Source organism: Myotis yumanensis, unplaced genomic scaffold (assembly GCF_028538775.1).
Source record: "Myotis yumanensis isolate MYYU_CA2020_CCGP unplaced genomic scaffold, mMyoYum1.0.hap1 SCAF_1, whole genome shotgun sequence".
NCBI lineage: Eukaryota > Metazoa > Chordata > Mammalia > Chiroptera > Vespertilionidae > Myotis > Myotis yumanensis.
The window spans coordinates 191,160,327-191,176,029 of NW_027223752.1; the positions used below are offsets into that span (position 1 = coordinate 191,160,327).

At 48.1% G+C, this 15,703-nt stretch overlaps 1 protein-coding gene across 6 annotated transcripts in view; it reads right to left on the minus strand.

Annotated features, from left to right (window-relative positions):
* The window catches only part of SEPTIN11 (septin 11), a 96,527-nt gene extending 84,498 nt beyond the window's left edge, over window positions 1-12,029 (minus strand). For all 6 annotated transcript variants that reach the window (XM_070394402.1, XM_070394410.1, XM_070394428.1 and 3 more), the window contains exon 1: window positions 11,892-12,029. In XM_070394402.1, the coding sequence (XP_070250503.1) occupies window positions 11,892-11,918 (27 nt within the window). In that variant the 5' untranslated portion in view covers window positions 11,919-12,029. The remainder of the gene's footprint in view (window positions 1-11,891) is intronic.
* Window positions 12,030-15,703: the final 3,674 nt, after the last annotated feature.

A 15,703-nucleotide genomic window follows, 5' to 3' on the forward strand; every position in this document is an offset into this window, starting at 1 on the left:
ACAGTGTAAGCCCAAACTTTCTCTGATTGTTTTTTTAAAGCAGTGTTAAGCTTTGGCACAAGTTCATAGCTCATGTATCAAAAACATATTCCCCCCCCCCCATATACTCTGTATCTAGTTTCTAAAATATATAAAAAGTAATCGATCTGAAATGGGTAAGTTACAGAACAAGCTAGGCACTGGGCACTCGGAAACAATCACTTCCATCCGACAAGAGGGTGAAGAGTTCCATCCCAAGGAACTAGAAATGAAAACTATAGAAAAGTTAAGGTGATATAGCCAGCCTTTCCCTTTTCTTTTTTTTTTTTTAATTAAATCTTTATTGTTCAGATTATTACATTTGTTCCTCATTTTTCCCCCCTATAACTCCCCTCCTTCCAGCTCCCACCCCACCCTCCGCCCTCACTCCCCACCCACTGTCCTCATCCATAGGTGCACGATTTTTGTCCAGTCTCTTCCCGCATCTCCCACACCTCTTTTCCCCCCAAGAATAGTCAGTCCATTCCCTTTCTATGTCCCTGATTCTATTATAATCACCAGTTCATTCTGTACATCAGATTATTTATTCACTTGATTCTTAGATTCACTTGTTGATAGATGCATATTTGTTGTTCATAATTTGTATCTTTACCTTTTTCTTCTTCTTCCTCTTCTTAAAGGATACCTTTCAGCATTTCATATAATACTGGTTTGGTGGTGATGAACTCCTTTAGCTTTTCCTTATCTGTGAAGCTCTTTATCTGACCTTCAATTCTGAATGATAGCTTTGCTGGATAAAGTACTCTTGGTTGTAGGTTCTTGGTATTCAGCACTTTGAATATTTCTTGCCATTCCCTTCTGGCCTGCAAAGTTTCTGTTGAGAAATCAGCTGACATTTGTATGGGTATTCCCTTGTAGGTAACTGAGTTTCTTTCTCTTGCTGCTTTTAAGATTCTCTCTTTGTCTTTTGCTCTTGGCATTTTAATTATGATGTGTCTTGGTGTGGTCCTCTTTGGATTCCTTTTGTTTGGGGTTCTCTGCGCTTCTTGGACCTGTAAGTCCATTTCTTTCACCAGGTGGGGGAAGTTTTCTGTCATTATTTCTTCAAATAGGTTTTCAATATCTTGTTCTCTCTCATCTTCTGGTACCCCTATAATTCTGATGTTGGTACGTTTGAAGCTGTCCCAGAGGCTCCTTACACTATCTTCGTATTTTTGGGTTCTTTTTTCATTTTGCTTTTCCGGTTGGGTGTTTCTCCGTTCTTCGCATTTCAAATCTTTGACTTGATTCTTGCGCTCCTCTGGTCTGCTGTTGGGCGTCTGTATAATATTCTTTATTTCAGTCAGTGTATGCTTACTTTCTAGTTGGTCCTTTATCACACCATCGAGCGTCTCATTAGATTTCCTGTACATCTCATCAAGTTTATCGACAGACTCTAGAAGCCTGTTGAGAGACCTCAAAAGTGTGGTTCTGAACTCAATATCCTCCCTTGATAGTTTTGTCCTGTTTCTTTGTCTCTGCATTTTTTACACTTTCTTGGTACACCCCCTAGTGGTCTTTGTGCACAGTCTTGTTGTAGTTAAGCCTTGATTGTTATAGTTAATACTAGAGGGATTTGACCTCCAGGCCGACTGGCTGTGATAATCAGCTGTGTTTGCAGTGGAAGAACTTGTGTCCTCTAGGGAGGTGCTAATCTAGCCTTTGCCTGAGGCTATCCGACAAATGCCTCTGTGCAGGGCTTGGGCGGGGCGGGTCCCACGGGATCAACAGGGCGGAGGAGGGAGCAGTTATGGCCGCTCTCAGTCCGTCCCCAGGGACTCTGCCTCTCTGTCCCAGCAACAGCTGCAAACCTCGGAGGGACCGTAGCCAGACAGTCCTACTTCTCCCGTTTGAGTCTGGGTCCCTAGAGACTCGCCCGGATCTGGAGCTCTGAGTCTGAGGCTCCCTCCGGATTGAAACAGACAACCACACCCTCAGCCACCAGCCCGCGCCGCGTGCACTCCGCACCTTAGTATTTTACTTCAGCACTGCGCCTCCTCTGATTCTCGGTTCCTCCTAGTTGTAGAACTTCCATTCAGCCAGCCTTCCTGTGGTTCTGGATGATGTCCGTTCCATCTTTTAGTTGTATTTTTGAGGTGGTTGTTCGAGGCAGCAAACTCCGGCGTTAACCTATGCTGCCATCTTGGTTTCTCCCTTTCCCTTTTCTGAGTCTAGTTTTTACAACGGTTTGAAGTCTGCCCTCCAATAAATTGTAAAAATGTGATAAAATAGATTAGTTCACTCTGAGCATATTTTTTTATAATGTCCAGAGTAACATGGTATGTTACAAAAGTAACATTCATGCTCCCTCATTTGCGTAAGGTAAAAGAAGAGCCCCAAACCAGGAAACAAGGTGTTTTCACCTAGGTTTCCCCCAAATGCAGGTGCCTGAGACAAGGACATACATGCATGTAGCTATTTTGAGACGTGATCCAGAGAAACAGGAGTAGGGACTGGGAACAGTGTAACAGGAAAGGACAGCCATCGTAAGGGTATACATATGGATGTATAATCACCCCTGCTGGCTGGGGCCCATGTGGGACGCCCAGATTGTGCCTCAGAATTGTCAGTCTTGGTGACAAGAGAGAGGAGTATTTATTCACCAGCTTCCATCCCCATCAGTCTACAGTTGGCCCATGGGATGGTGACTCCCTTAGACCATGGTCGGCAAACCGTGGCTCACAAGCCACATGCGGCTCTTTGGCCCCTTGAGTGTGGCTCTTCCACAAAATACCACGTGCAGGCGCGCATGTACAGTGCAATTGAAACTTCGTGGCCCATGCACAGAAGTCGGTATTTTGTGGAAGAGCCACACTCAAGGGGTCAAAGAGCCGCATGTGGCTCGCGAGCCGCAGTTTGCCGACCACTGCCTTAGACATTCAGATATGTACATAGGTCAGAAGAGCTCAGCAGAACCCTCGTGGCTACAGCGGAGAAGCCTGGGGCACAACGCTGTTGATCCGCAGATACCTGCCTCAAATTCCCACAGCAACAGCTGGAGTAAGAAAGTAGACTGAGAGGATGTGGGCTGCACAAGTCTCATCCAGCACAAGTCTTATCCAATCGGTCCACAGGATCACTCTTCCCCCAGCCGGTCAAATGTTTATTAGCGAGGGTGCACAACACAGTCCCTTCCCGTAAGTCCTTTTCCATCCTTCGGTCTGGCAACACAGGCTAAGAACACAGGCGTGTGCTCGAGGCTAGCAGGGTCTATTGCATATGGTAATGAGCTATTTTAACATCCACAACTATATGTGGTAATTCCTCTTAAAAATGTAACTTAAAGAAAGTGGGAGGAGCTCCAGAATACTATGAGAGTGACACTTAAGTGCTGGAGGCCTCGAGAACAGAGTATGTTTGAGCTGAGCCTCAAAGGTCAGCTGTGACTGAAAAAAGGCAAGACTGCACATTTCAGGTGCGGGAGAGAAGGGGCAAATGCTCCTGCTTTGAGCCCGGTCTTCAGTTCAAAGCCCTTATTGCCCTGGCTGGTGTGGTTTAGTGGGCTGAGCCTTGCCCATGCACCGAAAGGTCACTGGTTCGATTCCCTTTCCCTGTCAGGGCACATGCCCTCTCAGCTTTGCTCACAAGTAGGAGTCGTGCAGGCGGCAGCGGATTGATGTTTCTCTCTCTCCCCCTCTCCCTTCCCCTCTCTCTGAAGTCAATATAAGCATATATTTTTTAAAGCCCTTATTATTTCAGTATTTGCATGCCTTTCACTGAGGGCAAATATTTCCTGCATCTCTGTAAGCATGTTGTATACTAACATTTAATCCCATGAACCTTTGAGGGAGGTACTGTTGTACTGTTATTATATTGCAGATGGAGAATGTGAGGTACACAAGGTAAGTCACTTGCCTAAAGCCCCAAAAGTGGTTCATTGGCAGAGACGATTCCCCGGAACCCCAGCAGCCTGGCTCCAAAACCCACATTCTTAACCAAAACGCTATATACCACAGCCGCTCAGTAGAGAGAAAACAAAGGAGAGCAGGGTGCCAGCTGATGCGTCCGCATTTAGGAACAGACGGCTGAGAAAGGACTGGTTCAGAAGCATCCCAAGGGGAATAACTCTGTCACGCAGCTCGAAGTCCTGATGGCCTCAAAACCATTTCCAGAGAGCACAGTCCCAGAGCCGGGACCACAGCGAGCAGCACAGAAGGTCTTCCTGAAGGTCACCCACCACCCATCACTGACTTGGGGGTGATACTACTGGACGCTCGCTGTTATTGAACAACAGGGATAATCATACTCTTTGCCTTCAATTCCTTTAGGCTCCTAATACACACACTTTCTCTCTCCCGTCACTGGACCCCGCCTCCTTCTCTTTGTGCAGTTCCTCAATCCTCACTTCCTTTATTGTTTAAGGGCTCAATTTGCCAAAGTGGCCATGAAAGGAACTAACTTCCCTGATCCTTTGCCATCTCCCCTCTACTGTACTGAATCCTGGAGAATTACTTCCCTCAACCAATTCCAAGAATCTGAGATATCCTAGGTTGAAGGACAGGGGTGGATGGAATATGAAATATGTAAAGAGCTGTGTGGGCGCCGAAACCGGTTTGGCTCAGTGGATAGAGCGTCGGCCTGCGGACTGAAAGGTCCCAGGTTCGATTCCGGTCAAGGGCATGTACCTGGGTTGCGGACACATCCCCAGGAGGAGATGTGCAGGAGGCAGCTGATCGATGTTTCTCTCTCATCGATGTTTCTAACTCTCTATCTCTCTCCCTTCCTCTCTGTAAAAAATCAATAAAATATATTTAAAAAAGAAAAAAGAGCTGTGTGGTAACTATGCATACGTCTGGGAGAATGCTGCATGGTGTGGGCTCTTCCCACAGCCCAGCCTCACCCCTGTCCACCCTCTCAACACTGACGTCACAGCGACGCTGGGTTTCCTTACGAGGCTCTGCCTCCCTTCCAGAGCTGTGTGCATGCTGTTCCCTCGGCCTGGAACACTTTTCCACCTCGTTTTCCTTGCTAAGTGCTATTGCTTACTCATCCTTCAGAGAAATTTGATGACAGCCTCTCAAATACTTAACATCATAACCTCAGCCCCTGCACAGAGAAAGTACACAAGAAATATCTGATAAAGCAGATGGATTAGGAAGCCAAGAATACTTATTGATGTGTTCGGCTATGGAAGGTTGTTTTGTTCTGCAATTTCTAACCTACCTATATCATGGTGATTATACTTCTATAAGAAGAAACTTTAATAAGAAAATCATAAATTCTTCCTTAAGGAACGTTCCTTAATCACCAAAAACAAGCAGATACATCTTATGTTACATATTTTTACCACAATTTTTCAAACGCAAAACAAACAAAACTGCAGAAGCAAAGCTTCCATCCGGGTTCCAGAGACCTTCTTTTTGGAGCAGGACGCCTCCACCTCAGCCTGTCCCCTCCATCAACACAGCACGCTCTGTTCGGCGGGTCAGAGTTCAGTGGGTGGAGAGAATGCGTCCTTTGACTAGAGCAAGGCCCTCACACTCAGTGGCACAGATCCTGGATAAAGGTGGCTCTAACGCCTTGGTTCCGGTCCTGTCAGGGAACAGGCTCCCGATCTCCACCACAGGCCAGGTCTGATGATGCACATTTGACTTTAGATCAGCAAATTCTTTTTAGAAGTCGGTCTGTATCACCTTAGCCCAAGTATTGTTTTTGTGTACAACAGCGGCTGCATTGATGGGCTGCCAGCAGGCCTGAAAGGGTCAGGAGAGGTATTGTTTAGTTGGAAGGGAGTTTTCTGTCAATCTGGATTTTAAAAAGGGGCGGGGGTATCAATTATATTGTAAAGTAGGTCTCCTTGGGGGAAAAGAATAGAAGCTGTATATCTGGGTCTTTGTTTAAAGAATGATTCGGCTTCACTTGCCCCAATGGAGACAGGTCTAAGGCTACAAGAAACAGTTCTCAATAAATAATAAAAATCCAAGAGCAGCCCACACCTCGTATCTCAGTTCTAATCAAGTTTAAGGTCCTATAAAGAGAAACGCAGGCACAGAATGCTAATTGTAGCCTGCTCCACAGGGAGTCTAAACCCTGAGATCATTATCGGCAGTGGCATCACCAGCGGGTATACGCACTGGGTCTTCTGGCAATCAATCAAAGCAGACCATCCAAATCATTCATTCCTTTGTCTGGACACAGACACAGAGTGGCCTCTTAGAAAGCACTAAGCATCTGTTCCCTTCGTTATATGAGTGTCCAAATAGTCAGACACGATCCACACAGGCACACAGTGTGGTTTCTAAGTAGCAGTTTATTTGAGATGGGTTATGCTTGCTGGTGCAAACCTCAAAAGTTAATAAAAACACACTAACAATCTACTAGTTAGAGCTTTTTATATCAGGCTGGTAGGATATAAATTTTATTTTAATCAATTCCTAGGGTCTATTTTTCATTGTGATGTAGACATGTCATTTTTTAAAAATGTATTTTTATTGATTTAGAGAGGACAGGAGAGGGAGAGACAGAAACATCAATGATGAGAGAGAATCATTGATCGGCTGCCTCCTGCACACCCCCCATTGGAGATAAAGCCCACAGTTCATATATTTTTTTAAAAAAGATATTTTAGCCCGGCCGGTGTGGCTCAGTGTCGACCTATGAACCAGAGGGTCAAGGTTTGATTCCTGGTCAGGGCACATGCCTGGGTTGCGGGCTCAATCCCACTATGGGGTGTGCAGGAGGCAGCCGATCAATGATTCTCTCTCATCACTGATGTTTCTATCTCTCTCTCCCTCTCCCTTCCGCTCTGAAATCAATAAAAATATATATATTTTTTAAAAACATATTTTAAAAGTCAAAAAAAAAATCTACAGCTTTCAAAAGACTTTAAAAGGAGAGATCACTGCACCTCAAACACTTCTTGGATTCCTTAATAATTGCTTATAAAGCCTCAATGTGTATAATTTATATCACTGATTAAAGAGTTTTAATTTTTAAAAACCTCCCCCTGCATGACAGCCCCTTTTTCATTTGGATGGCCATTCCCTGGACTTTTTTCAGCTCCATTAATCTTTCTCCACGTGGGCCACATCCTCAAGTCTAGAAATGGCACTTTCACAACAAGGGAAAATAACATTTCGCTGTCAGTCCCCACATTCCCCCTGCTGCAGACAGACCGTATCTTCAGGAGCTGTACGTAATGATCCTCAGACCTATGAGATCCTTTACCCACATCACCGTCCACTCACTCAAATAGTTCCCTTCTCCCTAAATGGCTTACATAGGCCACTGTGGTCACTGTAATGCAGGGGACATTAAATCTCTCAGAAAATAATAGCTCCAGGGAAGAAGGGAATTTCTCTTGTCCACTGATAAATGAGCAAATGAATGAACTCGGTTTTGCATTTCTTCTTGCTCAACAGAAAAAGAATTAAACATGTTTCTTGAAGGGTATCATAGGGGAATGTCCACCACTGGAAAAGTTTAAACACATACCCTCTGCTAGGAATAAGTATTTCCGCACTGGGGAGGAAGCTGAGCCAAATGAGCTCTAAAGTTCCTGTCAACTCCTAGACTCCGTAACTGGATGAGCTCCACACCTTAAGAGTGGACCAGCTACATAAAGCCTGATTCCCAGGTAGAGTAATTACCATGCTCTGTTTAAAATAAAAATAAAAGCTGCCCTGGGACTTGGATGCAAAAATACTAACTCATCCAAAATGTAGACACATCCCTGGGGGAGAATGCTCTTGCTGATCGTCAGTTACACGCTGGAAACCACAGATGTGCTTCAGGGTCTTCTCAGAGCCAAGCCCAAAACCACCTGTGGGAAATGGAGAAACTAAGGGATAAGATTAAGATGCAAATAAAGAGTATCACACTAAACTGGAGCTTTTGTTTTCTAGCCAACAACAAATCCACTTAAGAAACATCTGAATTTAGCCTTGAGGTTTAAATGGTTACAACTAAATATAAAGTAATCCCTCCCTTATGGGGGGGAGGGGATGCCTGAAACCACAAATAGTAAAAGGGTGTCCCAAAATTCACGCAAGAAGTAATTTTGATAGAAAACACAGGTTTATAATTAAAAATTGTAACTTTTTTATTGATTCATAAAGTATACAGTATAGGGTTATGTATGGAATAGCATTATCGGGTAAACGGCCTCCACGGCTTTGCTGGCACATACGCACTCTTTTGTTGAAATTTTCCATGACCGAAATGCGGCTGCTCAGGCAATAACAGTTAATGGTGCTCGCTATCGCGACATGATAATCCAGTTTTTTGTGCCGTGGAGGCCATTTATCCGATAAGCTATTCCATACATAACCCTATACTGTATACTTTATGAATCAATAAAAAATTTACAATTTTTAATTATAAACCTGTGTTTTCTATCAAAATTACTTCTTGCGTGAATTTTGGGACACCCTTTACATACATACCTGTGATAAAGTTTAATTTATAAATTAGGCACAGTAAGAGATTAACAACAATAACTAATAATAAAGTTGAACAATTATAGTAGTATACTGTAATAAAAGTTATGCAAGTGTGATCTCTCAGCATGAATTTCTTTTTCCTTCTTCACAATCTCATGGGTAGAAGGTTTGTTCTTACAGTAGATCTTAGCAACCTCAGCATAAGATGGTTTTTCTTTTCCATATTGAAAACTTTCATCCTTTCGCTTAAAGCAGGGGTGGGGAAGGTCCAGCCCACCAGCCTAATAAGGCCTGAGCAATCATTTGGTGTGGCCCTGCCAAGGCAGTAGGGGTGAGTTAATTAAATGTTTGACCAAATACAGCAGGCTAATTTTTAGTTGACAATTTTGTATGGCCTGCAAATGATGTTATAAAAATCCAAATGGCCTTTGGCAGAAAAAAAGGTTCCCATCCCTGACCTGAAATCACTTCCCTGACTTAAAGGAATCACTTTAAGGCTTCTCTTTGCCTATCTGAATGCTTTGGGGCCATTATTAGGTAAAATAAGGGTGACTTGAACACAAGCACTGTGGTACAACAGTCAGCCTGATAACTCAGATTGCTACTGAGTGACTAAGGGGAGGGAGCATATACAGCATGGATAAACTGGACAAAGGGACGATTCACATCCCTGGGCGGGGCTGAGCAAATGGCCCATCATCATGCTATTCGGAACGGCGGGCCAATTTGAAACCTATGAATTGCTTATTTCTGGAATTTTCCACTTAATATTTTTGGACCAAGGTTGACCATGGGTAACTGAAACCGCAAAAAATGAAACTGTGGATAAGGGGGGGACTACTGTAATCACTTCATAAGAGAAATGATTACATTTGTCACATAAGGATTTTTGCCCAGTAAAGGGTCATATTTATACCTGGGATATCACATTAACATGTTCAAATTCAAGAATGTCTAAAATTGAGGGCAAATTATTCTGAATGAACTTTCCTTCCATCTGGATGAGGGAGGCAGTTTTCAGGGAACGGAGATATGCTCGTGTTTTCCTAAACCACTTTTTGTGAAAGATCAAATTCTAAAGAAATAACTAGAGAAACTCCATTCACACACAGATCCACTTCCTGAGTGATTATTTTCTCTCCACACTCTTTCTTTTGTTCTAATCGTAGAATAGATAAGGGAACAGAAGGGGTAGAGAATTCTAACAAGGATGCAATGTAGATCTCTCAGGGTTGTGTTTGGAGAATCTGCACGTACTGGGGTTGTGTAGAAGACAAAATGCAGACACTACACTCAGGACATCTACAGAGTGAACAACATAGTGAAGCCACTCAATGATTCTCCGGGAATACATGAGAAGGCTTCAACTTTGTAGTCAATTCCTGATCACCCATACCACAACCCAGCCAAAGAAAGAAGTCTTCTGTTTTTACACTGTAAGTAATTTAATCTTAATTCCAGTGACAAAAGGGAATGTGCAGAGAAAGCAGTCACGTCCTCCGTGCACACACTTTTAAAAACCTCTTTATTTGCATGAGCGAGGTCTTCCGCAAGGATTCTGTGGGATTAAGCTCACATCTGGTTGACAGACATGGTGTTGGATATGATTGTGGCCACACAACTAAATCTTAAATCCACATACTGTTCCTATTTAACTGCCATATATGAACTAACTAATTTATAGACAATGTGCAGCAAATTATTTCTTCCACCTCCCCATGCCTCAAGAATGCACCAGCAATAGGTATTCAGAAAAAAGACACCGCCCCCCCCCCACACACACACACACACATAACATTGCATTCCCAGATGCTCTCCAATTATCTAAAGTAGATTACTGTTATTTTAGTTATTGGAATCTGTGCCTTGGAAATAAATAGCGTGGGGGAGGGAGTAATTTCACCAGACAAACTTGACCTCTCTGGACCCATTTTCTCACAAGAGAGAGAGAAAAAAAAGATTAGCCCAGAGACTACAAATTCCCTCAATAACAGCAATCTCTGACCACTAATTATCAAGAGTACAGTTTGTGTGCAAGTAATCTGAATTCTTAAGAGTATGTCATTAACTATTCACTGTAAATGCCTGAAAGACCCATAGGTGCACTTCAGTATGACCACTGAGCATTTTCTGACCACGGAAAACGTCTCTGAAAACATCTCGGCGGCGGAATCACCAAACTGAGTGAGAACACGCAGAGGAATCCCCCGAATTTCCCGGGGTGGGGGTGGGGGTGAGGGCGGGGGAGTGTGTGTATCGGAGCAGGAGTTCGGAGAACCAGCCGGGTGTCTGAGAGCACACAGCCGGCACTTCCGAGTTGCTGAGTTTCTAGTATCTCCTAAAGACTTCTGTCTATGTCTACAAAATTGCTCAAGCGACCACCTGCAGCTACACAGTAACGAGTAGGCGAAGAAAAGAAAATGGAAATGGAAAGAGAGCGGGTAGAGCCGGAAAACCCTCGCGGGAAGTGCCCCCAAAGTCGTTGGGGCGAAAGTGGACTTTGAATACCGACAAAGAAATGGGCAAAGAGAAAGAAAGAGGACTCCGCCTTGCCCGCCCCACTCGGCTCCTTTCACGAAAAAGGAAAGGCCGCCGCCGCCCCTTCTGCCTTTCACCCGGGATGCGGAGCCCCGGCTGAAGCCGCACCCTCCAAGCCCAGCCGGGCCGGAGTCGCGGCCCCTGCCCCGCCCGCAAACCCGGGGCTGGAGCATCCTCCTCCCTCCCTCGCTCCCTCGCTCCGCGCCGAGGGGCAGCCGATTCTCCAGGCACCCGCACCCGCCCTCCCTTCCTCTTCCTCGCGTCCCCGCCTCCTCGGCTCGCCGCCCCCAGCCTTCCATCCGCAGAGCATTCTAATACCTCCACCCACCCGACAAGGGGGCCTTTTGAAAACTTTGTGTGTAAATGCAGGGCTTTTGTGCACATCCTGGGCAGGGCCCGGTCACCCGGGTGGATGCCTGGGGGTGTCCGGGATCTCACAAAGCACCGGGGAAACCACCACGCAAATCCCACCCCTTGATTTTGGACCCGCTTCTGCTACCGAGTGACACCCGGGGCTTGGGCTAGGCATCCCCATGCCCCGGCCGCCCCTCCACGCGGGGGGAACGGGAGGAAACCCCCGCACCCAGTGCCGTTCTCCGCTGTCACGAGGGAAAAGGTGTGCGCGCGGGGAGGGAGGCAGCCGCGGAACACCGTGGCTACAAGGATCTTCCTAAAGGGAAAATAGGAGAGAGGTCCCTTTCCTCCCACGTCCTGGGAATCGGGACGCACCGAGGCGAGACACTGTTGCATCACGCCATGGCCAAGCCTGGGGGTTCCTCGCCCTCGCCTCAGCCCCAGACGCGCGCCCAAATTCATGCACACACTCACAGCCACCGCAGCCCCCGTCCGAGCCCCCGCCCGGGCCCCCCGATTCCCGCCGGCACCCGCCCCACAGCAGGGACCACCCCGCGCCGGAGGAGGAGCGGGCCAGGGAAGCGAGGCCCCTGCACTCACAGACGGTCTCCCCACGGCCACGGCCATCGCGGCTGCGCCCCGGCTCCGGCTGCGCCCGGCTGCTCCCCGCCAACACTGGCTGCTGCTCGGCTCCGGCTCCGGCTCCCGCTCGCCTCCCCCGCGCCTCCCTCGCGGCTGCGCTCTGCTCGCGCCCGGCTCCCGCGCGCGGCCAGCGGCGTCTGCTCCCTGCACGCCGCCGCCCCTCCAGCTTTATTAGAGCAACATGGCCACTCGCCTGGAAGGCACCATTTGCTTCCCCAGAAAGGGGGGGAAGCCTTCGCGCCGGGGCTGAGGTCGACGCGAAGGAGTGTGGTGGGCGGGCCCCCAGGCTCAGACCGCGAGGCTTGCCCTCCGGGCATGTAAACGGGGCCCCCCGAAGCGACCCTCTCCTGGGCCACCAAGACTCTCCCAGCCGGTGGACTGGCCGCCACCACCCGTTCCACCACGTGCTGGAGCCCGAGGAAAGCCGGGGCGCGGAGATCCGAGCCTGGGTCCCATCGTGCGCTCGGCGGAGCGGCCAGCTGAGCGGCTGGCGAGAGGGGGGAGGGACGCGGGGCAGAAAAGTCCTCGGGGACCGCGTCTCGCGCAAAGCTAGCCCGGGGCAAGCAGGCGCCACCCGGAGGAACCGGTTCGGAAGGGGTGCGGGCCACCGGGGAGACACATGGGCGACCGAGGTGGGCCTGGGCAGCCCCCCACCGGGGAAGAGTTGCTCCTGCAGAGGTCTGTTCTGCAGGGAGAGGCTAGAAAGCGGGGAGCTGGAAGCCGGGAGCGGTCGCTGAGACATGCGGCCGGGAAGGGGACCTCAGGGAGAGGAAGAGGCCGCAGCAGTTGCTGATGTGGACGGCGCACCACCGCCGGCTGGAGAGGAACCAGAGGACTGCCCCGCTGGAGAATTCGTGCCGCTGTGGACGGCCCAGAGCGCAGGGCCGAGCCTCCCCGGGTGTAAGGGGGCCCGCCGGCCACACGTGGGGGCTTAGCCGACCTTATGTGATCGCTGGAGACAGACCCGGCGACTCGGAGGCGCGCGCGGGGGTGGCGGCTGGGGTTGCGGCAGCGGCGCCCGGCGGGTGACTGGTGTCTGCGCGACTCCGGGCGCGTGGGACGGGGAAGCGCCCCCGCCGTAGGGAAGGATTTCTCCAACAGATGTTGGGGTACGTGACCGTGTGCCCGGAGAAACTCAGTTCCATTGCTTGTCCGGTGGTGCGGCGCCAGGGCCAAGGCCCGACGGCGGGGTGTGACCGAGGTGCTGTGGATTCCCCCGCAGAGAGGGGGCCACGACAAGGTGACTGAGGATAGCGACCGGTCCGGGAAGGGAACCAGTTGGATAGAAGAGCAGGGGTGTGGGGAGGCGGGGAAGAACCATGATCAGCCCACGGGAGTGCGCCCGCGGGGAAGTCCACGGCCTATGGAATTAGGTCAAAGACAAACCACCTCTTTAGACCCAATGCCTCAGAGTCTGACCTGAGACTTCCAGGAACTAGGTTTCTTGGGGGCCTTGCGTCTGCCCCTCCTGCCATTTCGGGGGTGGGCGGGGAGGCAGGATTCAAACGCGCCCGGCCGCCTTGGGTCGAAGGTGAGTGGACTCCGGGCGGGGGTCTAGCTGCTGGGTTGCCCCAGGAGGGATCGAAGGGCTGCAGGCCACCCAGGCTGGATCCCACCGGCAGGATGCAGGTGGGACCCTCGGGGATGAGAGTATGACTCAGGGACTCTCCGTGAGTGAAAGACGAGAGGCTCCGACAGGGGACCTCTTAGGTCTGTGGGCGGACTCCGACTTGCAGACACTAACCTCTTCCGTTTTGACCAATTTCTGCCCCCTAGTCTTCAAACCTTTTGAGACATGGTCCACCATTTTATGTGAAGCATACAGTATCAGCGGTTCTCAACCTGTGGGTCGCGACCCCTTCGGCGGTCGAACGACCCTTTCACAGGGGTCGCCTAAGACCATCCTGCATATCCGATATTTACATTACGATTCATAACAGTAACAACATTACAGTAATGAAGTAGCAACGAAAATAATTGTATGGCCGAAACCGGTTTGGCTCAGTGGCTAGAGCGTCGGCCTGCGGACTGAAGGGTCCCAGGTTCGATTCCGGTCAAGGGCATGTACCTAGGTTGCGGGCACATCCCCAGTGGGAGATGTGCAGGAGGCAGCTGATCGATGTTTCTCTCTCATCGATGTTTCTAACTCTCTATCTCTCTCCCTTCCTCTCTGTAAAAAAATCAATAAAATATATTTAAAAAAAAAAAATAAATAATTGTATGGTTGGGGGTCACCACAACATGAGGAACTGTATTTAAAGGGCCAGAAGGTTGAGAACCACTGCAAGTCAAGTAGATGCTCAGTAAGTGTTGGGTTAAGATGACCACGTGGATGGCTGCAATGCAAAGGGAGGAGGAAGGGAAATACTTCCCTCTGCTGCTCTCTGTATGGCGGCATTTTGTTCCTCTCGCACAGGCAGGATCAGACAGCCTCAGTGCCCGTGTGGACATGGTCTCGGGTAAACGCTATGAAAAGACTGCTCCGCAGGCTCCCAACCCGATGGAATGGTGATCGCGAACCAACTCGCCATTCTGTGTTCTGTTGACCAGACCAGACTGCAGGACTTAATCAATTAATTGTCTTATTTTTATCTACTTTGTAAATGCTTATGTTGAAAACAGCTGGTTAGATGTTTAGTTAAGAGTATGAATTCCCTACCTTGGTGGGTAGGTTAGTTTATTCTCATCATAAAAGCTTAAAGTCACCTATTCCATGATCTCAACTGTTTGAAGAAACACTTTTAGGACAAAATCATTACAGTTTACCCAGGTTCTGCCTGATTTTTTCACTAACTAGGAGCAATGCCTTAAATTTCCACCTCCCTGACTTTTGGGGGCAGATAGGCATAAATATATTTAATAAAAATATTTACCGTTGGTCAATAAATGCTATTTCAGAATGTCAGTTTTCATTCTGAAGTTATTTAATCATCATTCTACAACAGTGGTTCTCAACCTTCTGGCCCTTTAAATACAGTTCCTCATGTTGTGACCCAACCATAAAATTATTTTCGTTGCTACTTCATAACTGTAATGTTGCTACTGTTAAGAATCGTAATGTAAATATCGGATATGCAGGATGGGCTTAGGCGACCCCTGTGAAAGGGTCGTTCGACCGCCGAAGGGGTCGCGACCCACAGGTTGAGAACCGCTGTTCTACAACCATTCTACCCAAGTTTAAAACCACTTCATAGCTATGTGACCTTGAGCAAATTATGTAACCTTTCAGTGCTTCAATTTCCTCATCTTTAAAATCTATTTAATAATAGTTCCTCCCTAGTAGGGTTACTGAAGGGTTAAATTACCTTTTTAAAAAGGTATATATTTTATTGATTTTTTATAGAGAGGAAGGGAGAGGAATAGAGAGTTAGAAACATCGATGAGAGAAACATCGATCAGCTGCCTCCTGCACACCCCCTACTGGGGATGTGCCCACCATCAAGGTACATGCCCTTGACCGGAATCGAACCCGGGACCTTTCAGTCCGCAGGCTGATGCTCTATCCACTGAGCCAAACCAGTTAGGGCTTAAATTATCTTTTTAACTCTGCGCCCAGCACTGTGCTAAGAACTAAACATTTTAAAATGAGGATGCCTCTTCGACTATTAATCAGTGCACAGTCTGCTGAGAGATCTTTAAACAACGCTGATAAGTAATCCAAATCCTAGAAAAGATCCTTGAGTTAAGGGAGTTTAAAGCACAGTACAAGGAGCTATTCACTCTCCTGTCAGAACAGGGAAGAGAGCCAGGAGGACATCCCAAACAAGGGA